General features: G+C 52.7%; 1 protein-coding gene across 2 annotated transcripts in view; it reads right to left on the bottom strand.

Annotated features, from left to right (window-relative positions):
• Window positions 1-3,877: 3,877 nt before the first annotated feature.
• The window catches only part of LOC105480668 (phosphatidylinositol 4-kinase alpha), a 146,876-nt gene continuing 125,813 nt past the window's right edge, over window positions 3,878-24,940 (bottom strand). For both annotated transcript variants that reach the window (XM_071080046.1, XM_071080047.1), the window contains exons 40-55: window positions 23,470-23,560; window positions 22,915-23,082; window positions 22,183-22,236; window positions 16,601-16,721; window positions 14,103-14,232; window positions 13,119-13,189; window positions 11,484-11,556; window positions 11,316-11,386; window positions 9,155-9,264; window positions 8,577-8,681; window positions 8,370-8,495; window positions 7,544-7,664; window positions 6,897-7,056; window positions 6,110-6,199; window positions 5,499-5,582; window positions 3,878-4,291 (exon numbers count right to left, since the gene is read on the bottom strand). In XM_071080046.1, coding sequence (XP_070936147.1) covers window positions 4,240-4,291; window positions 5,499-5,582; window positions 6,110-6,199; window positions 6,897-7,056; window positions 7,544-7,664; window positions 8,370-8,495; window positions 8,577-8,681; window positions 9,155-9,264; window positions 11,316-11,386; window positions 11,484-11,556; window positions 13,119-13,189; window positions 14,103-14,232; window positions 16,601-16,721; window positions 22,183-22,236; window positions 22,915-23,082; window positions 23,470-23,560 — 1,627 coding nt within the window. In that variant the 3' untranslated portion in view covers window positions 3,878-4,239. The remainder of the gene's footprint in view (window positions 4,292-5,498; window positions 5,583-6,109; window positions 6,200-6,896; window positions 7,057-7,543; window positions 7,665-8,369; window positions 8,496-8,576; window positions 8,682-9,154; window positions 9,265-11,315; window positions 11,387-11,483; window positions 11,557-13,118; window positions 13,190-14,102; window positions 14,233-16,600; window positions 16,722-22,182; window positions 22,237-22,914; window positions 23,083-23,469; window positions 23,561-24,940) is intronic.

The raw sequence follows: 24,940 nt of genomic DNA, 5'->3' as shown, positions 1-24,940 counted from the left end.
CCCTGTAGGAGCTTGGATTTTTTTTTTTTTTTTTTTTTTTTACGGAGTCTCGCTCTGTCACCCAGGCTGCAGTGCAGTGGCGCAATCTCGGCTCACTGCAAGCTCCGCCTCCCGGGTTCACGCCATTCTCCGGCCTCAGCCTCCCGAGTAGCTGGGACTACAGGCGCCCGCCACTGCGCCCGGCTAATTTTTTTTTCTATTTTTAGTAGAGACGGGGTTTCACCATGGTCTCGATCTCCTGACCTTGTGATCCGCCCGCCTCGGCCTCCCAAAGTGCTGGGATTACAGGCGTGAGCCACCGCGCCCGGCCTTGTTTTTTTTTTTTTTTGAGACGGAGTCTCGCTCTGTCTCCCAGGCTGGAGGGCAGTGGCCGGATCTCAGCTCACTGCAAGCTCCGCCTCCCGGGTTTACGCCATTCTCCTGCCTCAGCCTCCCGAGTAGCTGGGACTACAGGCACCCGCCACCTCGCCCGGCTAGTTTTTTGTATTTTTTAGTAGAGACGGGGTTTCACCGTGTTAGCCAGGATGGTCTCGATCTCCTGACTTCGTGATCCGCCCGTCTCGGCCTCCCAAAGTGCTGGGATTACAGGCTTGAGCCACCGTGCCCGGCCTAGGAGCTTGGTTTTTTAGCCTCCAAAGATTCCTTCCTTTTTTACAGCTCATGGATTTAGATCCACTCCCCAGTATTATAAACAGCATTTTTAGTTTTTCAGGATATATAATTTGCCATATTGCCAGAAACTTGTACATAGCATTTGACACTTTTTTGCCAATTTGACAAGCTCCCTTTTTCAAGTATTGTGATTTGAAATTATTTCTACTATATCTGAATATATTTCTACCATTTGTAATATGTTGATCCTGATTTTTCAATGCTCCCCTTTCCGTTTATTTGGGAAGTCACACTCTGTATTCTCGTATTCTTACTACTTGAGCTCAGCTCATTGCTGTCATCTTCCCCTAAACTGCCTTAAAGCATCTTAATGCTTGTTTTTTCCCTCTGATCACATGTGCTACTTTTTTTTTTGTGAGACGGAGTCTCGCTCTGTCGCCTAGGCTGGAGTGCAGTGGCATGATCTCGGCTCACTCCAAGCTCTGCCTCCTGGGTTTACACCATTCTCCTGCCTCAGCCTCCCAAGTAGCTGGGACTACAGGCACCCACCACCACACCCAGCTATTTTTTTGTATTTTTAGTAGAGACGGAGTTTCACTGTGTTAGCCAGGATGGTCTTGATCTCCTGACCTCGTGATCCACCCACCTCGGCCTCCCCAAAGTGCTGTAATTACAGGCATGAGCCACCGTGCCTGGCCAACATTTTTTCCAGATACCTTACTGTTAGTGATTCCTAATTTCCACTGTGGCCAGATAACATACTTTGCATGATTTTAATTCTATCTCATTTACTGAGACTTGTTTTGTGGCCCAGCACAAAGCTTGTAATGAACATTGAGAAGAAAGTACTATTGCTGTTGACAGTGATTTTTTTTTTTTTGAGATGGAGTCTTGCTCTGTCGCCAGGCTGGAGTACAGTGGTGTGCAATCTCAGCTCACTCCAACCTCCGCCTCCTGGGTTCAAGTGATTCTCCTGCCTCAGCCTCCCAAGTAGCTGGGACTACAGGTGCATGCCGCCATGCCCAGCTAATTTTTGTATTTTTCACCATGTTGGCCAGGATGGTCTCGACCTCTTGACCTCATGATCCGCCCGGCCTGGCTTCCCACAGTGTTGGGATTATAGGCGTTAGCCACCGTGCCAGGCTGACAGTGTTTTACAAATACCCAGCAGGTCCAGGTGGGTGACAGGCTTGTTCAGGGCTCCTGTGTTTACTTCCTTGTTGGTAGCTCATCAATTGCTTATTGTGAAATGCTCCATAAACAGCCATACACATGATGATTATGTATGGCCAGTCTTTTTTCCATAGATCTATGTCTTCATATGTAAAGTGCTTTGGTTATAATCAGCACATAACTGGGTCTCACTTCTTGTTTATAATCTCTGACTTTTAAATTGGGGTGGTAAGTCTATTATGTTCTCCTTTCCTGCTTTCTTTTGGATTAATATCTTTTAAAAGTCCTTTTTTTTTTTTTTTTTTTTTTGAGACGGAGTCTTGCGCTGTGTCACCCAGGCTGGAGTGCAGTGGCGCGATCTCGGCTCACTGCAAGCTCCGCCTCCCAGGTTCATGCCATTCTCCTGCCTCAGCCTCCGAGTAGCTGGGACTACAGGCGCCCGCCACCTCGCCCGGCTAGTTTTTTGTATTTTTAGTAGAGACGGGGTTTCACCATGTTAGCCAGGATGGTCTCGATCTCCTGACCTCGTGATCCACCTGCCTCGGCCTCCCAAAGTGCTGGGATTACAGGCTTGAGCCACCGTGCCCGGCCGACTCATATTTTTTATTGAGACAGTCTCACTCTGTCACCCAGGCTGGAGTGCAATGGCGTGATCTTGGCTCACTGCAACCTTCACCTCCCGGGCTCAAGAGATCCTCCCTCCTCAGCTTCCTTAGTAGCTGGGACCTGGGACTACAGGCCTGTACCACCATGCCAGGATAACTGTTGTATTTTTTGTAGAGATGGGGTCTTGCCATGTTGCTCAGGCTGGTCTCAAACTGCTGGATTCCAGCAATCCACTCACCTCAGCCTCCCAAAGTGGTGGGATTACACATGCAAGCCACTGTGCCCAGCCTCTATTTTTATTTGTACAGCTGGGACTCAACTGTGCTTCCTAAAGCTGAATATTTGTGTTTTTCAACTCTGGAAATCCCATTAAAAGTTGACTGGAGCCGGGCACGGTGGCTCCAATCCCAGCACTTTGGGAGGCCAAGGCGGGCAGATCACCTGAAGCCAGTTCAAGATCAGCCTGGCCAACATGACGAAACCCCTTCTCCACTAAAAGTATAAAAATTAGCTGGGTGTAGTGGCGGGCAGCTGAAATCCCAGCTACTTAGGAGGCTGAGGTAGGAGAACTGCTTGAACCTGGGAGACAGATTGCAGTGAGCAGAGATCGCACCATGCACTCCAGCCTGGGCGACAGTGAGACTCGTCTTAAAAAAAAAAAAAAAGTTGATTGGAGCTTTTCATTCAACTCTTTTTTTTTTGGACCCTGTTACCCAGGTTGGAGTGCAGTGGTACAATCACAGCTCACTGGAGCCTTGCTCTTGGGCTCAAGTGATCTTACCTCCTGAGTAGCTGGGACTACAGGCATGCACCACCACGTGGCTAATTAAAAATTTTTTTTTGTAGAGACAGGGTCTTGCCATGTTGCTTATGTTGGTCTTGAACTCCTGGGCTCAAGCAATCCTCCTGCTTTGGCCTGCCGAAATGCTGGGATTAGGAGCCACCCCGCTTGGTTTTCCTTTCCTTTCCTTCACACTCCATTTTTGGTCATTTCACTGTTCTGATCACTGATTTTCTCTCTTACCGGCTGTTGAGCTGATCTTTTGGAGTTTCTAATTTGTTTCAGGTCTTCAGAAAGACCAATCTGCTTCAGATGCAGGGCCTCGGTAGGTGGGAGTAGATGCTTACTGGGTCTAGTCACACAAAGATTTTGGAGTTCCAGAGCACAGCACTTGAAAATGAGTAAGAGGGAAAGACTAGAGCAGTGGGAGGATGCTGCGGAGAGCCACAGACAGGCCCCCATGGCAGCCCTGAGGGAGACAGCTTTGGAGCGGGCAGAGAGTACTCAGGAAAAACACAGTGTGTGCTTTGGTGCACCTGCGCCTTGGTAAGATTGTGGGACTCTCATGCTTGTTAAGCCACAACCTGTGCTCCTGGGCCCCAGCCTATGAGTGCGGGCAACCCTGGGCCCCCCTCTCTAGGGGCAAATCCAGGAACTGCCCCTTGGCTGAAGGTGGACTTAGGACTTGACACAAAACCTCACAGATTCCAACACAGCACTATTTTGGGTTTTTATTTTGTTGATGTTGGTTAAATCTTGTATCTTTTTTTTATACACAAGAAAATACTTCATGTACCTATGAAATAAGACAGGTAGGGAATATGTCCAGTGCAAACAGAGGACTCACACCTGTGCATAGACAGCACCATCCAATGATTGTCACTGCAGTCCATGGCGTTACCAAGGCTGCGCCACCCACGTGCTGCCCCAGGAGGCGCTACCAGGCTCTTCCGGCCACAGGTCTGTCCTCCACTGCATGTGGTGGCAGGGCGGGGAGGTCACAGGGCTCCATGATTGTGGGGCAGCTTCAAGGGCACATGGGGCGGAGGGCCTTGGAGGTCCCCTCCTCAGTAGGGGATGTCATTCTGATAGTACTGGATCATGTCATAGGTCCGGCTCCTGAAAGGCCAAGGAAGAGTGAAGGGAGATGTGAGGAGTCAGCAGGGTCTGAGGTCCCTCCCCAGCAGGGAGCCCTCACTGTCCAATCAGCCCCTCATGGCTGCCCAGCACCTGAAGGCACAAATGTCTCAGGCGTGCCCTCCCCCACCCAGTGACCACATTTCCTGCTCCAACCCGGGGGCCTCCAAGGCCACTTCATGCTCCTCAGCCAAACCGCTTCCATCTGTGGGAGCCACTGCTCTGCCACATGGGCCTCGGGGCCCTTGGCTTGTCCTGGCCAGATGCCCCCAAGGGGTCTGTATGCTCTCCTCGCACCTCTGGAGAGCCCCTTCTCGCCCTGCCCCAGCCCCTCTTGAAGTCCTGGCCGCCTGGTTTCTCTGCTTCCTCTCAGCAAGAGCTCCTTCCGTGCCCAGTCTCCACACTGCCCTTGTTAGGGCACTGGACCCGGGTGCCACCTGGGGGCAGGTCTCAGCTTCCTCTCACACTCCTCCGGCTGGCAGTTCCCCACGCAGATGGCCATGCCTGGGCCCCTCATCCTAGTCTGGATGTGGCCTGTCCCATGGCACAGCCTTGGGCCCCCACATGCCCCTCAGGGCCCTACTAACCCCACATGTGTAAGTGCTGCCCCCTTCGGGGATGGCTCACCTGCTGGGCTCACCATCCTCCCTTTGTTGAGGCTGGACCCCTCAAAGCCGCCTCTGATTCCCACAGCGGGGAGCCTGTCAGCCCGGTGCTCCGCCTTTGGACCCTGAGCCAGCCCTCTCCAGGGCCCCCTGCACCCAGCTACTCCCACCACAGTAGTGACCAGCAGCCCGGCTTGCACTTCCAGTCACTGCCCACAAAGCAGCCTGAGGCAGGCACAGGGAAGGAGTGAGGTCTGACTCCTCAGCCCTCCTGGGAGGAGGGAGGCCTGACACCACATTCAGTTCTACTACTCCTGGCCTTGTGCCTCCACTGCTCCCTTGGCCTCACAAGCCCTGGCCAGTTGGGCCCAGCCTCTGGCCTCTGCCAAGTGTTCCCCTCGGCACACCACAGCCCCCTAAACCAGTGCCCCACTGCTCCTCAAGAGCTCCTGTCAAGGCTTGGGTCTTCATGAGAGGGGCGGCTCGGGGACAGCAGAATCCTCATCTCCTGGTGCAGGAAAGGCCCTGCAGGTGCCCAGGGGCCACTGAGGCAGGGGGTGAAGGCAGGAGGGCGGGGGACTCACCTGTTGCTGAGAAAGCAGCTCTGGATGACCTTCATGATGAAATTTGCAGCCTCGCGCTCGGTCATGTTGGGGCTAAACCTGTGCCTGGGGGAGAGGCTGTGTCAGGGCTGCCATGGGTAGGGCCGTGCTGGCTCCCTGGCCCAGTGGGAGGAGGGTCTTCCATGGGGACGGACTTCAGCTGAGAGTCATGCCCTGGAAATGTACCTCTGGGGCCCATGTTGGAAGATGGGGTGCTGTGAAGGCCACGCCTGGCTTACTGTGGGCCCTGTCCCCTTCCCAGCATAACCTGAGTGCTCCCATGGCATTAGGGGACTAAGCATTGGGGAGCTAAGCTACTGCAGCCCTAGACCTTAGGGTCAAGGTGGGGTGGGCGTAGCATCCGTGACATAATAGAGGCCCCTGGGTGGGTCCTTGGTGTGGCCAGCACAAGCAGGGGCCTCTCACAGGCGTGGTCTAGGGACAGAGCGTCACCCAGGAACCCTGTCTGCTCTGAGGTTCCAAGGAGATGACAACCACACTGACAATTACACAAAAGCTTCCTATCTTGGATGGAGCCTCAGCTAATGGACAACTGTCCCCCAGATGGCCTGCATGTCCACCAAGGAACCTACTTCAAGAGCTTGATCGTCTGGCCGCGAAAACAGGGCAGGCCCGTGTCCAACATGAGAGTGACCAGGGAGACGACCGCGTCCATGTAGGGCCTGGGGAGAGATAGGAGGGAGCGGTGGGCTGAGGCCAGCCTAGGTGGTGGCCCTGCCTGTAGTCCTACGGCCTGGCTGATGCCAACAGCCTCAGGTGTGGGCTCCTGCCACCCACCTCCCCTGCCACATCTTCTACATCTCTGAGGCAACTTTCAATCTGCTGCACTTGGCAACCCGTACCGCCCAGGCAAGGACTGCCCACGTGCACTCTGGACAGGCTGAGTGTCCTGCCCTGTCCCCCACATCAGGCTGCCGGCCATGGCTTCTGCACCTGGGTGGGACGCAGACACTCTGACCTGACTTTCCCTGCAGGGCAGTGCGGACGAACCCAGGTTGGATTGTGGCCTTGGCCAAATGACCTGTATATGAAACTGGGACGAAGCCCATCTCTGGCATGTAGCCTGTGAGGTGGCAGGTGCTCAGGCTTTGGTGACAGGGTGGATGGGATGCCCAGAAAGGGGGAGCCCATGGCTGAAGGCATGGGCAGGATCCTGGGGAAGGTAGCTGGAATTAGATGCCCAGAGCAAGAATTTACTGGCACAGGTGGGCAGACAGAGGTGACCAAAGGACAGGCATAGGTCAGCAGGTGGCTGCTAGCAACTACCTCACTCTCTGGAACCTGATTCCCTTCTAAAGGGGACCTCAGAACGTTCCCCACACGCCCTCTGCCTCCACCCTGGCCCTCACCCAGGCTCACCGCACAGCCAGGTAGCCGCGCACACACATCTCCATGAACCACTTGAAGGGCGTGGCCTCCATCTTGCCCCCCATGATCATCACCATCTCATCCGTCAGCTTAATGTCGGGTTCCCAGCCAAGATTGCCGCCGGGCGAGCTTTCAAACATGAAGCCAAAGTCTGCAAAACCCCAAAGAGTTGCCTGTGACTGGGCTAGGAGCCAGGGCGGGCAGAGATGAGTGGTCTGTTTTGAGGAGGAGAAAAGGACTGCAACAGCAGCATCCCCTCCACCCCCAATAGGCAGGTTGTTTTTTCTTGGGGACAGTGATAGGGTGGGTGGTGGAGCAGCAGGCAGAGGAAGAGAAGGGAGAAAGTGGAGGCAGGAGTGAGCCAGGCTGGGGCACTGAACTTGGATAAGCCCCACTCCGCCTAGCTCCAGCTTCTGACTCAGAGCAATGGCTGCTCTCACCCCAGCTCCTTGGAGCCAGGGCCAGGCACCCTCCACAGCAGAACAGCTTGGTGGCTGACAGTTCGGACCTCAGAACTGGACCCTGACACTCCTGGCAGGGTGGTCCTGGGCATGCTTCCCTCTGTGGGGTGGGGATCCCTAGCCTCCCCTGGGTGCCAGGGGTGAAGGGAGAGGAGGGTGGCACTGTGGCTGGCTGACCGATGTGGATGATATGGCCCTTCTTGTCCAGCATAATGTTGCCGTTGTGTCTGTCCTTGATCTGCAGCAGGAACAGCAGGAGGCTGTAGGCGGCCATGCTTCGGATGAAGTTGTAGCGGGCCTGTGCAGAGAGCGCCCTGGGCTCACAGAGGCCCTGGGGCCTGTGGGCACCCTCCCTGGTCCTACACCCAGGATCCCTGGGCCTGTGGGCACTCTCCCTGGCTCTGTGACCCCACTGTGGAGGCACAGCCCGAATCAGCAAGCCAGTCTTCGGCAGCAGGAGTGACAGGGGCTGTCTGTGGATGTGGGGGTGTAGATGCTTCCTCCCACACCCAGAACTTAACTTTCTTCTGAGGAGTCCAGCCCAGCTCTACATTCTTTTGACTCCCAAAGTGGCTTACAGATGCTCTGGTGTTTTTTTTTTTGAAATGGAGTCTCGCTCTGTCACCAGGCTGGAGTGCAGTGGGGTGATCTTGGCTCACTGCAATCTCTGCTTCCTGGGTTCAAGCGATTCTCCTGCTCCAGCCTCCCAAGTAGCTGGGACTACAGGTGCCCACCACCATGCCCAGCTAATTTTTTTATTTTTAGTAGAGATGGGGTTTCACCATCTTGGCCAGGATGGTTTCGATCTCTTGACCTCATGATCCGCCTGCCTTGGCCTCCCAAAGTACTGGGATTACAGGCATGAGCCACCACACCCGGCCCAGGTGCCCAGGTTTTAACCCTTAGCAAAGGATGACTGAGGAGAGCAGGGTGTGAGTGGAGGCTGGGGTGGAGTGGAGCGCACATGCACCCGCCCACCCCAGGCTGTGGCTGCCCTGGCTACCTGCTGGAAGGCCAGGGTGGATTCGTCCCCGTACTGGCGTGTGAAGTAGTCGTACATGCCGAAGTCTGTCTGGCGGCCCAGCTGGTCCCGGGAGGTGCAGTCGGGGATGCACTCAATCACCCCGCACTAGGGAGGAAAGGCCAGTTCTGAGCCCGCTGGGTGCGAGGTGCCCAGGGCTGCCCTACTGGCTCCACTCAGGGAACTTACCCCAGGGGCAGTGGCCACCACGCGGTAGGGAAAAACAAAGAGGTCCAGGCCGACCAGCTGGAAGATGTTCTTGAAGAGGTCGATGATCTGCAGGGCCAGCATGTCCTGGGAAGCCGGGACGTGCGGGATGCGGTCAGCTGGCCATGCACCCCAGCACCTCTTCTGGCTCATGCAGGGCAGAGGCCAAGCACCCAGAGATGGAGTGAGGTGGGGAGGCCACAGCTGAGCAAGTCTGGAAGGCCTTGCCTTCTGACCATCAGGGGCTGGACTCAGGCTGCTGGGACCACCAGGTCCTGGGCCGAGCATGAGGCTGAGCTGTCTGGTGGGGTGTGTGAGATAGGGCACCCAACCCCTGGGCAGTTCCCTCAGGTGGGCACTGGCGGAGACAGTGGGAGAAGGGCTGGAAGGAGAGGCCTCTGGGTTTTGCAGAAGCCCTAATTTACCCCATGGCACCTGAACCATATAAGAGGAGGCAAAGATTCACATTTCTGCATATGAGATTGGACTCTGGCCGGCCTGGAGCCTTGGGGAGCAGCAAGCCCAGCCCCTAAGCCTACCCCAGGCCTGACCCTGCTTACCTGCCGGCAGTCGTCCCCCACTTTGAAGATGGCTGCCTGCCAGGAGATCTTCTGGCCGTCGGCCTCCTGCGCGCTGCACTCATCCTCGGAGTCTGAGCGGCACCGCAGACCTGCCCACAGGGAGAGAGGCTGTTGTCAGCCTGTAGGCAGTGAGAAGCCCTCTAAGGGGGCCAGGGGTTAGTCTTCTCCCATGCCTGAAAGAAACCCCAGCAATCTTGGGGATCACTTCTTCAAAGCCCCAGGGAGGCCAAGAAGGAGCCCAACAGTGTGGGCGGCAAGTCACCCAGGTGCCGAAGCAAGAGACCGAGGGCACGAGCTGTTCCAGTATATTATATAAAATAACAAGTTATAGAAATATAAATCATAGATATAATTATATATATCATTAATCATTAGTTTGTAGCAATGACTCTATTCCAATATTATAATAATCTTTGCTCTACAATTATAACCTAGGAGAAACCAGGCCATACAGAGACAGGAGCTGAAGGGGCACGGTGAGAAGTGACCCGAAGACAAGTGTGAGCCCTCTGTTAAGCCGCGACACGGCCACTAGAAGGCTCCTTGGTCTAGTGGTAACGTCAGCGTCTGGGAAGGCGCCTGTTACCTAGCGGACCATGGTCTAGTAGTAGGAAAAGCACCCGCTACTTAGCAGACCGGGAATGGGAGTCTCCCTTTCCCCGGGGGAGTTAGAGAAGACTCTGCTCCACCACCTCTTGTGGAGGGCCCGACATCAGTCAGGCCCACTCGCAGTTATCCGGAGGCCTAACCGTCTCCCTGTGATGCTGTGCTTCAGCGGTCCACGCTACTGGTCCGCCTTCATGTTCCACCCTGTACACCTGGCTCTGCCCTCTAGATAGCAGTAGCAAAATTAGTGAAAGTATTAAAGTCTTTGATCTTTCTGAAAAGAGCATAGAAGAAATAATGACGTAAGCTGTCCTGTTTCCACCTCAGCTACCTAACAGGGAAAGGCCCCCTGTCCGGTGGGCACGTGACTCACGCGACCTTATCAATCATTAGAGATGACTCACACTCTTTACCCTGCCCCTTTTGCCTTGTATACAATAAATAACAGCGCAGCCTGGCGCGCCACTACCGGTCTCCGCGTCTTGGTAGTAGTGGTCCCCCGGGCCCAGCTTTTATCTCTTTGTCTTATGTCTTTATTTCTATGATCTCTCGTTTCCGCACATGGGGAGAAAAACCCACCGACCCTGTGGGGTTGGTCCCTACACAACAGGGCTCAAGGAAAGCCTTGGAATAGCAAGTGGAATCCAGGGTTGGAGTCTAAGAACATTTAGGCTTAAATGGAACTAAAAACAGAGCCCTATTTCATCTGCAGTGAAGACCCAGGTATGCCTGGGTCAGTGTTGGGTGCTGTGAGCTGGGGGGCAGGAGGAATGTGTCTGTACACTGGGGTCCTGGGAGGGCTCGGGGCCAGTGTGCGGACATGGCCATGGGAGGTAGGTCCCTGCAAGGGGTGGTGGCCCCCTCTGCACAGCTGGCCACACTGTCTGTACTGGATTGAAGAGTGTCTTCCTAAAATTCATGTTCACCCCAAACCTTAGAATGTGTCCTTATTTGGAAACAGGGTCTTTGCAGATGTAATTAGGTTAAGACAAGGTCACAGTGAATCAGGATGGGCCCTAATCCAATGACTGACGTCCTTCAAGGGAGATCATCATGTGAAGAGTGAGGCGGAGATGGAAGTGGAGCATCTGCAGGCCAAAGTGTGCCCAGGACTGCCGGCAACACCACCAGAAACTGAGGCGGCAAGGCAGGACCTGCCCAGAGCCTTCAGAGGGGGCACGGCCCGGATGACACCGCGATGGTGGACTCCAGCCTCCAGAACTGATTGTCTGCACAGCAGCCCTCAGAAACTAACACCCCACAATGGCCCTGGGCCCCTCAGCCTCAGGCAGGAGCCTGCTGGAGTATGCCAGCTGACTCACGGCAGACAGACCTCTAGGGGTGGCACATCGGTCACTGCACTTGAGCTCCATGCCATCCCCCAATGAGGGGTCTGACTTGAGTGAGGGCAGACAGATGGACAGACATCATCTTTTATGGAGAGCTGGTACTAAATTAAATACATGCCGAAAGAAACTGGCATTAGCAAGGAATAGCACTGAGCTCCCAAACAAAACCAGGGATCTTTACTGACCTTCTTTTTCAAGTTCACTAACTCCACATCGCTTCACCTTGAACTTGGCCAGATATGGGGCTTTTGCAGCACTGAAAACAGAAAGAATGTATGTTTCATGAGGTAGCCGAGAAAAACTGCATACGAGGATGCTGCGGAAGCGGGGGATGGGCAGGGCGAGGCGCCCACCTCTGCATCGGGGTCCCAGACTTGTAGTCGATGTCCAGCACGATGGCCTCCGGGTTGCTGGGCAGGTAGCAGCCTGTGCAGGGACAGAGGCAGTCACAGGGAGTGCATGTGTCACCAAGGTGAGGCCAGTGTCAGTTTCCAACACGGATGTCAGGTGCGAATCCACCCTGCAGGCACACCCCACCCCTGTGGAGGGGCCTCTGGTCCTTGTCCAGGGCACCACTAACTTATTATTCTGCGGCCACTAAGGGTCTGTCCTCCCTGACTCTTCAACTCTTCCCGCCATTGACCAAATGAGTCAGAACCTTCCGGGACACGCTCTTGCTGGAGGAGCACTGAGCCCCATCCTCACGGATGCAGCCCTACTGCTTCTGGGGGCGCGTGTGAAGCCTGTCCTGCCTCCACCTGCCTGAGCAACCCTCCGAACAGCCCTCCATTCTTGGAGTCCCCTTTTATTTTTGGATAGAGTCTCGCTCTGTCACCCGGGCTGGAGTGCAGTGGTATGATCTTGGCTCACTGCAACCTCTGCCTCCTGGGTTCAAGTGATTCTGCTGCCTCAGCCTCCCGAGTAGCTGGGATTACAGGCGCCCGCCACTGTGCCCAGCTAATTTTTGTACTTTTAGTACAGACAGGGTTTCACCATGTTGGCCAGGCTGGTCTGGAACTCCTTACCTCAGGTGATCCACCCAACTCAGCCTCCCAAAGTGCTGGGATTAGGGCGTGAGCCACCACGCCCGGCCAACATTGTTTCTTTATGCTTATTTTATATCTTTGTGAGTTCAAGCTTCTTCAGCTCAGGGTCCATGCCTTACTCATCTTTTTAACAGCCACAATACCTAATGTCATGCCTTTTCTTTTCTTGTTTTTGTTTTTTTGAGACGGAGTCTCACTCTGTCACCCAGGCTGGAGTGCAGTGGCACAATCTCGACTCACTGCAAGCTCCGCCTCCCAGGTTCACGCCATTCTCCTGCCTCAGCCTCCCGAGTAGCTGGGACTACAGGCGCCCGCCACCTCGCCCAGCTAGTTTTTTTTGTATTTTTTAGTAGAGACGGGGTTTCACCGTGTTAGCCAGGACGGTCTCGATCTCCTGACCTCGTGATCCACCCGTCTTGGCCTCCCAAAGTGCTGGGATTATAGCCTTGAGCCACCGCGCCCGGCCCCATCTTCTCTTGAAAAGCTCAGCCTTAACCACACTGGGCTTGAATTGCCACATGGCCACAGCCACAGGCACCCAGGAGTGGCTTCCTATGGGAGGCGGGGGGTGCTGATGGGTCCCAGCGCACATGAGCCGTCCCACACTAGCCCCGCCTGTGTGACCTGCTCCTGTAATGCTGGTGCCCAGGAACCCTCTTCTAGAGTAACAGCTACTGAGGTCAGTGTCAGCCTCCAGAAAAACAGCAGGCAGCAAGGAAGATGAAGGGCACCCACGGACGAGCAGCTCCCGCTCACTAGGGGCAGATTCTGGGGAGCGGCTGGGGTCTTGGGGCACCAGGCACCATGGGCCCAAGCAGGTGTGGGGCTGGCCAAGCTACTGTGTCCACACCCTGCAATGCCTGGAGAGGGCAGCAGCCTTCACGCCCCGCTGCCCACCCGCAGGAAGAGGTTGGTCTGAGCCTTCAGAAGCCACCTGCTCACCCGGCTGCACCTTCACTTCAGACAGGGCCGACAGACAAGCCTTCTTTCTCTCGTCGCCTTTAGGGTAGGGCCTGAGAAACAGGAAAGAAATGCTTGGTCTCCTGGAGGAACTGGCTGCTGGGGGACAGCCCAGGGCTCCTCCTGCCTGGATTACCCTCTCTGTCCCTCTCTTCCCAGCTCTAGCTGCTCCTAGGGCAGCCAGGCACCGCTGGCAGCGATTCTTGCCTTGCATTCCTTGTGGAGAATCCCCGACAGCCCCCAAGGGCGGTTTTCTGGCAGGCTCTGCCCCTGCTGTGTGGGGGTGTGTGTGGCTGGGGGGGGGGTGGGGGTAATGCCTGCCACCTGCTGCCACCCAGGAAACGCTAGATCTGGTCCTTTATCTTGTGGGTTAGAAGCTGCCAGCACTGCTATTCTCAGCACCCAGCCCAGAAAAGGGTCTTAAACTGACCAAGGTCAGAGCAGCGTAAGCACTGGAGACAGCCCGGCTAGCGTGCCCAGCATTGATGACTCCAGGGTTTCATCCCTTATGAATGGGCAAAGCCAACAACATCCAAGGATGGTGTCAGGTCCACACGAATGGAAGGTCCAGGAAAACGATGATGGGAGCTACAAAGGCAGTCTGGTGTTCCTGACATCATGAGGATCGATCCTTCAGAGTGTGGAGAGGGCAAGGTGGCCTCACATTGTGGAGCTATATGCTAAATTCTACAAACCTTAGGAGTGAAACTAAGCTGTGTTTCCTGAAACTGGTGTGGCCATGCATTCTGCCATGCCTTCAAGAGCCTTGACTCACCCCAAGCAGTGCTTCCCCACCCACCCTGGCTGTCCATCAGAACCAGCAGTGGCCCCGTTGCTAGAGACTACTCTCATTCATCTGGTTGGGGCCAGGCATGGGCATTTTTAAAGCTTCCCAGGCATTTCTGTTAAGCTGCAGGGACTGGAACGAGACATCCCAGAAGGCGGTTTCTGAAGCACTGCACTTACTTGATGATAGCCGACACATTGGTGATCTTGTTAAAGAAATCAAACTCCCGCTGGTAAAAGTCCTTCGCTGGGCCCGACAAGGAGCCTGTGATCTCCTCTACTAACTGCTCCAGGAGGTCGCCGATGTCAGCTGCCAAGGAAACAGACGCTGAGTCTCTGTGGCTGCGGAAGAGGCCCCTCAGGAATACCAGCGCTGTTTCCCAGCCCCCAGACGGGCAGTGCCCACTGTGTGCTCTGCAGGCTTGGTGAGACCGTAACACCTGCCATGCGCCCCTTTTGCTGTGTTGACACAGCTGACGCTGGTGGGAAAAGCTGCTGGTGCCTAAGCAGAGCTCAAGGCAGGGGCCAAGCGCACAACTGAGCGTGGAATCCTCACTGCTACACACCCAGTAAGAAAAAAAGCCCATATCATTTATGAATGTCACAGGTGAAGCAATGAGAATTAATTTTTATTAAACTCTACCCTGAATACATGTTTTTTTGTTGTTGTTGTTAAACAGAGGCACACAGTGGGCGGGGCTCTATTAAATAGTGCCTCTCGCAATTCAAATCCCAGGCTGAATTTAAATTCCTGGGCTCAAGAGATCCTCCTGTCTCAGCCACCTGAGTTGCTGGGACTAGAGCTAGTAGGTGGGACTACAGGTACGCATCACCACACCTGGCTTTTAAAGTATCCTTTGTGATGAAATGGGATGTGCATCTAAGGCAGGCGCTGTCCTGAGACGCACTTGGAGCTTGTCTGATTTTGGAGCCTGGACTAACCTTTTTCACAGACCTTGGTTTTTACTTGAAAAAATGACTGACAGACAACATATAGTTATTCAGACTGAGGGATGTGGCAGATGTTTTCCTGAAAATGAACAAAAAATGAATCTTCCACTCAAAGGAACAACTGAAACATTTTTTGGAAAACTTGGATCTGCCACTGTGAGCTCAACAGCTTCCCTTAAAAACCCTTTCTGATAAGACTGGCAGCATGTGAACAAATGATTTTTCCACATTGTATAAAGAAATACATCAACCTTTGAAAGATGTGCATAACTCACTGGCCTGAATTTTTTTTTTTTTTTTTTGAGACGGAGTCTCGCTCTGTAGCCCAGGCTGGAGTGCAGTGGCCGGATCTCAGCTCACTGCAAGCTCTGCCTCCCGGGTTTACGCCATTCTCCGGCCTCAGCCTCCCGAGTAGCTGGGACTACAGGCACCCGCCACCTCGCCCGGCTAGTTTTTTGTATTTCTTAGTAGAGATGGGGTTTCACCGTGTTAGCCAGGATGGTCTCGATGATCTGACCTCGTGATCCGCCCGTCTCGGCCTCCCAAAGTGCTGGGATTACAGGCCTGAGCCACCGCGCCCGGCCACTGGCCTGTATTTTATAAATGCCCACTGTTTGATGTCATAAAAGCTGTCATGGGTCCAGGTGTGAAGCAGACCAATGGACTTGAACAAAACACAGCGTGAGAAGTTTACTGCCAAATTTAAGATGCCACACTGCAATTAACCTTTTTTTTTGGCGATCCTCCTGCCTTGGCCTCCCAAAGTGTTGGGATTACAAGTGTGAGCCACTGTGCCTGACCTGCAATTGGCTGAGCTACAAAACATTAAAAATTAGCCAGTCGTGGTGGCATGCACCTACAGTCTCAGCTACTTGGGACGATGAGGCAGGAGGATCGCTTAAGCCCGGGTGGTTAAGGCTGCAGTGAGCCGTGATTACACCACTGCACTCCTGCCTGGGAGAGGGACCCTGCCTCTAAAAAAAGAAAACAAAAACTACCACTTGTCAAGTGTGATGCAGTATCAAACAGGATCTCCACAATGACCTGAAAGATTACTAACATACAACTTCCTTTTTCAAGTACATTCACTTCAACTGAAACAATGCTGCAATAGATCAACTGCAGAAGTGGAACGGAAATGAGAATCCAGCCATCTCCTACAAGGCAATGCCACTCTTTTGGCTCATTTTTGAGTTTTGGGGGGAGAGTTATTTTCCTAAAAAGATGTTATTTATGTTAACATGTAATGAATGAGCTTACATTTTCTGAAATTCTGTGTTAATTTCTAATCCTCGTTAACATTGACAGCTAATGCTCACATGAACCAGCGCTCTTTGAGGACCTCAATACTCATTTCTGACAGTGCAAGGGTCCTGAGGGTGTGCTATTTGGGAACCGCTGCCCTGGACTGGCGGCCCCTTTCTCACACGCAGTCACAGTTGTGTTGAGCATGGAGACTCTGGAGAAGCAGCCATCGGAGCAGAAGGGTCTCACTCGCACTTGGGAGTGCAGGCTGGCATTGGACAGCAAGTTAGCAAAGGCGACATGAAGGAATGGTCCTGCTCCCATGTGTGCTGAAAGGTGAGAAGTGCCCTAGCAAAGGGTGGGAGTGGAGGGGTCGGTGAGCTGCGGCAGTGCAGGCTGGGGAGAGCCCTGTGGGCTGTAGAAGGTGCTTGGCAGTGCACTGAAGACAGAAAGTGAGGCCTGTGGGAGGACAAAATACTCACGGTCTTTCTGGTGGCCTTCTTCGTCTAGATAAATGTTAGTCTTCATGTTCCAGATGAACTGGTGCGCCAGAAGCTGGGATTTAGACGCTGCCCACAGAATATACTCCCGCACATAGCCCATCTGCAGGAGAGCAAGGTCCCTGTCAGCCAGGCTCGGAGGGCCCTCTCCACGAGGAGGGCCTTGTCAGTAGCTGCTGACTCCCGGCATTTGGAAGGCCAGGAAAGAGTGAGGCCCAGTGGTTCTAGTGGTGTGGCCAAGCTCTCCAGGATTGGTGGCGAGTCCAGCTGGTGGCCAGGTCAAGTTCCAGCCGGCTGGTGGCTGGGACCTGAGGGGCAGGGGTGCAAAACGGGCTTCAGTCAACCTTTGTCTCCTCTGTGTCTTCCCATGGGTTTAAGAAGCACAACTCTCAAACCAATTTCTGGGGTTGTCAAGTACGAGAAAAAGCAGGCTGGGTACTAAAAACTCACTTGTTAGCTGGTTGTTTAGAACAATGTTCCAAAGTGACAGACAGGTTCCAGAAACATGCAGATACACCTCCTTCACAAGTTGACACATTGATATGATTAGGCTTTGTGTCCCCACCCAAATCTCATCTTGAATTGTAATCCTCAGGTGTTGAGGAAGAGACCTGGTGGGAGGTGACTGGATCAGGGGGACGGTTCCCCCATGCTGATCTCATGACAGTGAGTGAGTTCTCAGAAGATCTGACGGTTTTATAAATGTTTGACAGTTCCTCCTACACACACACTTTCTTTCGCTTGCTGCCAGGTAAGATGGACCTACTTCCCTTTCTACCATGATTCTGTTTCCTGAGGCCTCCCTAGCCATGTGGAACTGTGAGTCCATTAAGCCTCCTTTCTTTATAAATAAACCAGTCTCGGGAAGTTCTTTTTTTTGAGACATAGTCTTACTCTGTCACCCAGGCTGGAGTGCAGTGGCGCCATCTCAGCTCACTGCAACCTCCACCTCCCAGGTTCAAGCGATTCTCCTGCCTCAGCCTCCTGAGTAGCTGGGATTACAGACGCACGCCACCATGTCTGGCTAATTTTTGTATTTTTAGTAGAGACAGGGTTTCGCCATGTTGGTCGGGCTGGTCTTGAACTCCTCACTTCAGGTGATCACCCCCCTTGGCCTCCCAAAGTGTGGGAATTACAGGCATGAGCCACTGCACTCGGCCAGGAAGTTCTTTATAGCAGTGTGAAAATGGACTAATATACACATCTACGGTCATCAACCTAAGGATCTCTCCTCCTCTTCCTTCTTGGTCATTTTCCGCCACTCACAGTAGTAACTCCAGTTTTTCTTTTTAATTACAAAATTTTTTTTTGTTTGTTCCTAGAGACGTAAGTTTCAAAACTCCAGTTTTAATTCCATGCCCTAGGTTTAAAAAGGTGAGCTGGCCTTTCTGGGTAGCCTCCTGGAGTCTATGGACACTGATCTGGTGAAGTATCCCTTGGATGGACATTTGTGACCTGGGCGAGGGGGGGTGGTCTTACCACACAGGCAGAAGTCCTCGCTTTGGGTTTCCCAATTCTAACCCAGAAAATGGATCTAAAGATAAACTATGAATGTTCAATGTGTAGTGCTTTTTAAATATAAGTTTGCTTTATAATTGTGTAAACAATGACAGAGTTCCAAAGTCAAAATTATTAAATATGGTACATATCTGTTACTTCCATCCTGATCTCTCCCTCTTTGGCCATTTTTATTAACTTTTGATTTACTGTTTCCTTTTTTTTTTTTTTTTTTTTTGTTTTGAGACGGAGGTTTTTTTTTTTTTTTTTTTTTTTTTGGTGAGATGGAGTCTCGCTCTGTTGCCCAGGCTGGAGTGCAGTGGCGCATCTCAGCTTGCTGCAAGCTCCGCCTCCTGGGTTCACACCATTCTCCTGCCTCAGTCTCCCGAGTGGCTGGGACTACAGGCGCCTGCCACCACACCCGGCTAATTTTTTTTTTTTTTTTGTATTTTTAGTAGAGATGGGGTTTCACCATGTTAGCCAGGATGGTCTCCATCTCCTGACCTTATGATCCGCCCGCCTTGGCCTCCCAAAGTGCTGGGATTACAGGCGTGAGCCACCGCGCCTGGCCTACTGCTCCTTTTTTTCAAAAAAAGTATAAACAAATATGTATATACATTTGTATTGCCACAAGTGATATAAATTTTTTTAAACTTAAAAAAAAATTCCAGGCCAGGGATGGTGGCACACACCTGTAATCCCAGCACTTTGGGAGGCCGAGGCAGGTGGATCACCTGAGGTCAGGAGTTCGAGACCAGCCTGACCAACATGGTGAAAACTCATGTCTACTAAATACAAAAAATAGGCCGGGCATGGTGACTCATGCCTGTAAACCCAGCACTTTGGGAGGCCAAGCGAGGTGGATCACCTGAGGTTAGGAGTTCAAGACCAGCCTGGCAAACATGGCGAAACCCTGCCTCTACTAAAAATATAAAAATTAGCCAGGTGTGGTAATGCACGCCTGTAATCCCAGCTACTTGGGAGGCTGGGGCAGAAAAATCACTTGAACCTGGGAGGTGGGGGTTGCAGTGAGCCGAGATTGTGCCACTGCACTCTAGACTAGGCAACAGACTCTGTCTCAATAAATAAATAAATAATAACAATTATTATTATTTTGAGACTGAGTCACTCTGTAGCCCAGGCTGGAGTGCGGTGGCGCAATCTCGGCTTACTGCAAGCTCCACCTCCCAGGTTCATGCCATTCTCCTGCCTTAGCCTCCCTTGGTAGCTAGGACTACGGGCGCTCACCATCACGCCCAGCTAATATTTTCTATTTTTAGTAGAGACAGGGTTTCACCCTGTTAGCCAGGATGGTCTCGATCTCCTGACCTCGTGATCCGCCCACCTTGGCCTCCTAAAGTGCTGGGATTACAGGAGTGAGCCACCGTGCCTGGCCATTAATTAATTAAATAAAAAAATTAACCGGGTGTGGTGGCACATGCCTGTAATCCCAGCTACTTGGGAGGCTGAGGTAGGAGAATTGCTTGAACCCAGGAGGTAGAGGTTACAGTGAGCTGAGATCACTGCACTCCAGCCTGGGCAAGAAGAGTGAAACTCTGTCTAAAAAAAAAAAAGGCCGGGCGCGGTGGCTCACGCCTGTAATCCCAGCACTTTGGGAGGCCGAGGCGGGCGGATCACAAGGTCAGGAGATCGAGACCATCCTGGCTAACACTGTGAAACCCCGTCTCTACTAAAAATGCAAAAAATTAGCCGGGCGAGGCGGCGGGCGCCTGTAGTCCCAGCTACTCGGGAGGCTGAGGCAGGAGAATGGCGTGAACCCGGGAGGCGGAGCTTGCAGTGAGCCGAGATCGCGCCACTGCACTCCAGCCTGGGCGACTAAGCGAGACTCTGTCTCAAAAAAAAAAAAAAAAAAAAAAAAAAAATATATATATATATATATATATACCAGCTGAGTGTAGTGGCTCATGCCTGTAATCCTAGCACTATAGGAGGCCAAGGCAGGTGAATCACCTGAGGTCAGGAGTTTGAGACCAGCATGACCAACTTGGTGAAACCCCATCTCTACTAAGAATACAAAAAATAAGCCAGGCATGGTGGCATGCACCTTCAATCCCAGCTACTTGGGAGGCTGAGGCAGGAGGACTGCTTGAATCTGGGAGGCAGAGGCTCCAATGAGCCGAGAGTGCCACTGCACTCCAGCCTGGGCAACAGAGCGAGACTCTGTCTCAAAAAAAAAAAAAAAAAAAAATCCCTAAAAATTGACAGCAAGAAAGAAACCAGGGAAACTCGCTGAGTCCTGAGTTGGTACAACCAGACACAGAAGAATTGTTTCAGGCAGCCTTTCTCTGGTAGCCACCACCAAGAGTTCACACAGAGGCCCTGGGCACTGGCTCCCCTCCCCACTGCCTCTGGACCTAACCCTTATGCTAGGCCTGTATGGAAGCAGAGAGCCAAACAGTCAAGGGAAAATAATGTGGGAGGGGAGCCAGGGGGAAGGAAACAGGTCCCTGAAGAGAAGGTGCCTCATGACAATCCTGTAAGTTGCCACCAGTGTGAAGGCTCCAGCTTGGTGAGTGTGGCTCCACACATATCACTGCTCTGAGGTGCAGAGAGCATGGCACCACCTAGTGAGGGCAGTGAATGATTTCACAGGACTCAGTCTTTCAACAGAGGCTGGCTGCTGTTCTAGAAGCACTTTGGTCTACAGACTCTAGGGCTAGCCCCTGGGACACCCAGTCATGGCACTCAGCCAGCCCACAGGTGGGCCACGTGGTGAGGGCTCAGCCAGGACACATGGAGTCTGCTGCCCAATTCAGTCAGGGAAACAAGGCCAGCTCTGGGGTTGGGGAATAGGGCAGACAAGTTGCACTCAGACACAGAGTGCAGTGGACGGGCTGGCACGAGGGCACAGGAGGCTCAGGCTCCTGGCTGTGGTCACTCTCATGGATATTTTCTGTGCCACGACCTGTGCTGAGTACTTTATGTCCACAGACACTGCTATGGGCTGAATTATGTCCCTTCAAATTCATATGTTATAGGAGCTCAGAATGGTACTATATTTGGAGATAGGTACTTTATAGAGGTGATTAAGGTAACATGAGGTCAATAGAGTGGGTCCTAATCTAGTATGATGGGTGTACTTATAAGGGGAGATTAGGACACAGCCACACAAAAGGATGACCCTGTAAGGACTCAGAGAGAAGACGGCTATCAATAAGCCAGGGAGATGGGCATGGTGGCTCAGACCTATAATGGTGGCTCAGATACTTTTGGAGGCGGAGGTGGGCAGACTGCCTGAGCTCAGGAGTTTGAGACCAGCCTGGGAAAACATAGCGAAACTCTATCTCTACAAAAAATACAAAAATTAGCTGGGTGTGGTGGCGCATACCTGCCATCCCAGTTACTTGGGAGGGGTAGCGGGTGAGGTGCTGAGGTGGGAGGATGGCTGGAGCCCGGGAGGTTGAGGCTGCAGTGAGCTGAGATCATGCCACTGCACTCCAGTCTGAGTGACACAGCGAGACCCTGTCTCTTAAAAAAAAAAAAAAAAAAGCCAGGGAGACAGGCCTCAGAAGGAAGCAACCCTGCTCACACCTTGACCTTGGACTTCTGGCCTCCAGAATTCATGGATTTTTTGTTTGTTTGTTTTGTTTTTTGGCCTCCACAATGCTGAGAATAGACATTTCTGTCATTTAAGCTGCCCAGTCTGTGGTGCTTCACTACGCAGCCCTGGCAGACTAATGCATATGTCACCTCGTTAATCTTCCTCACCTCCGGCTGAAGAGAGCAGGATTCAGGGATTTGAGGTGACCCCACCAACGAGAGGGAAGCCTGGCCAGACTGGCAACAGCCCCAGAACCAGCTCACTCCACAGAGCATGCTTGGGCCTCAGGGTGAGGCAATGGGTGAACATGGCTTCCCCTGGCATGGCACTGGGTATCAAGAGACAATCACAGAGGCTCGGGTAGGGGGAGCAAGGGGACTGCTGGGCAGCCCTGTCTCTGAGGAGGCTCTGAGGAGCCTGTGAGGACCGGGGATAGACCAGGCACAGGCTGGGTGTGGAGCACACTCTGCAAGTGAAGAGGACGGCCATGCAGGTGCAAGCTTACCTTGTCGTACCTGAGGGCCTGCACGATCTGGGGGATGTAGAAGAGGATGGCGTCCTGTGGAGGAGGAGCAGAGTTGGTCATGACTTCTAAGAGCAGAGCCACCCAACCCTATGGCCCAGGTCCTGCCTCTGCTTCTGCTCTGCCCACAGCAGGGCTGAAAACTGGGGAAAGCCCGGAGGATGGCAGGCAAACAGACTGATGGCTCAGAACACAGGAATGGAGGAAACAGGTAAAAGGAACAAGGCTCCTGCTCTACAGTGGGTGGGAGGGCCTCACGCTCCTCACTGGGGAGCCTGCCTCAGGGAAATGGTCTGCTGTGGGTCAGACTCTAGAATATTCCAGAAGCCTTTCTCCACCATCATCATAGCTGTCTCGTGGGCTCCCTCAAGGAGGGAGGGACCCTCCATGGGCAAGGTCACTGTGGGGTTCCAAGACACAGCTGCACTGCCATGTGGGTTGTGCACAGCTGCCGCGCCGCCTCATAATCAAACTCAAGTAAACTGTATGTCTTTAACTCGAACACCTCACTCAGGTCAAAAAACAAATGTAACTAGAGAACACATTTGAATTAGAACTAAATCCATCTTCTACAACTACTTGAACAAAAACAGGGAAAGGAACAGTATGTAATGGGGCGACCTCATGGCCAGTGGTGGGGCCTGTGCCTCTCTCCAGGTAAGACCCCTCCCAACAGTCCCACCAGAGGCCAGCTCAGCAGGGCCCTGGGCTCACCGGAGGGAAGGACCGCAGGACTTTCACCCCGTACTGCGCTGTGAGAGGGTGCGGCGGGTACATGCTGGAGAAGTAGGAGAGGCCCGTGGGTGGGTCTGTGGGTGCCCAGCACAGCACATGGCTGAGCTCCGGAGCGTCGGCGTCGATGGTGTGCCAGGTGACCAGGAACTGCGGAGGAGGTGGGGAGATGCTGTGGCTTGGGCAGTCCCGGGACCTCTGGAGATACCTGGCCCACTAGCCACACCACAAGGATGGTCATGAGAAGTGATGTTTCTAAGCATCTGTAACCATGTGGAAGATGCTTCTGATGTGTTATGGAAAACAGCGTAACTGCAATTAGGGTGAAGTGCATTACATTTTCTTCTACTGTAAACAAATAAATGCTACAGACAAGGAATAGACAACACAGGAAATCAGAAAAATCATGAATAGTACTGAAGTTGCCACGTGGCTATTTTTGTCTCATTTCCAGTTTCAGGCATTTTTGTCTCATTTCTAGTTTCAGTGCTGTTTTGTGCAGTTTGAACTCAGGCCCTGGCACATGGGCTACACTACCTTGATCGCTTCAGGCACGTCACTAACGGCTCCTGGGTCCAACCGAACGAGACGGGTCACTTCGTTCCCGATGGCTTCTGTGTTCTTAAACCTACAGGGCACAGAGGGTATGGGTGGTGCTGCCTCGCCAGGGAAACCGTGCTCTCCCACACACTAGAGGGAGGGGAGCCAGAGGGAAACGCTGAACTGGAGGGATTCACATCAATACCAAGTGACGGCTTGGGTACAAACAAATAGAATGAAGACCTGCTATTTGATAGCACAACTGGGGGACTACAGCCAATAATAATTGTACATTGAAAAATAACTTTAAAAGAGTGTAGGCCAGGTGCGGTGGCTCATGACTGTAATCCCAACACTTTGGGAGGCCGAGGCGGGCGAATCACAAGGTCAGATCGAGACCATCCTGGCTAACACAGTGAAACCTCGTCTCTACTAAAAATACAAAAAATTAGCCGGGTATGGTGGCGGGTGCCTGTAGTCTCAGGTACTTGGGAGGCTGAGGCAGGAGAATGGTGTGAAGCCGGGAGGCGGAGCTTGCAGTGAGCCCAAATCGTGCCACCACAGTCCAGCCTGGGCGACAGAGCGAGACTCCGTCTCAAAAAAATAAAAAAGAGTGTAACTGGATTGTTTGTAACTCCAAGGATAAATGCTTGAGGGGATGGATACCCCATTCTCTGAGATGTGCTTATCTCACATTGCATGCCTGCATGAAAACATTCCATGCACCTCATAAATACAGACGTCTACTACATTTGCACAGAAATTTTAAAAAAAGTTTAAATAAAAAAATGGTTAGCCAGGTGACGGCTAAATGTTCTATTATGCCACTAACTAGCAGGTCTGAACATTAGTGCTTTTTTTTAAAAAAAAGCATTATTATCCGCTGTGATGAAATGCTGGAACTTTCTTAAAGAAACACAAATTTTCCTACACTTACTGTTCAAAAGGCTTCCTTTCACCATCCTTGTCCTAAATCTCCTGCCTCTTATTCCTTTTCCTACCATATTTCCCCTGACTCTCCACAGCTACCCATCCAGTGAGTCAGTGTCTCAGTCCACAGTCCAGGGGCCACAAGGCACCTGGCCCATGAAGGGGCAGCTACTAGTTTCCAGGTGTTCCCACCTCAGGCTAATGCAAGGCAGATGCCCCACGAGCACTGTGCTTTGAGGCAATGCAGAGCTGCTCTGCGATCCTACTCCAGAGGATCAAAGTAGGGCTGGAGGGAGGATGCAGTACACTGGCAGGTCTGGGCTCACAACGGAGAATCACCCACCCTGGACACATTCATGGGAAGCTGTGGATCATCTGGTGGAATTCTCTTTTTTTTTTTTAGTAGAGACGGGGTTTCACCGTGTTAGCCAGGATGGTCTCGATCTCCTGACCTCGTGATCCGCCCGTCTTGGCCTCCCAAAGTGCTGGGATTACAGGCTTGAGCCACCACGCCCGGCCGGAATTCTTTTTTTTTTTG

Source organism: Macaca nemestrina, chromosome 15 (assembly GCF_043159975.1).
Source record: "Macaca nemestrina isolate mMacNem1 chromosome 15, mMacNem.hap1, whole genome shotgun sequence".
Taxonomy (NCBI): Eukaryota; Metazoa; Chordata; class Mammalia; order Primates; family Cercopithecidae; genus Macaca; species Macaca nemestrina.
This window is presented reverse-complemented; position numbering and strand designations above follow the sequence as displayed.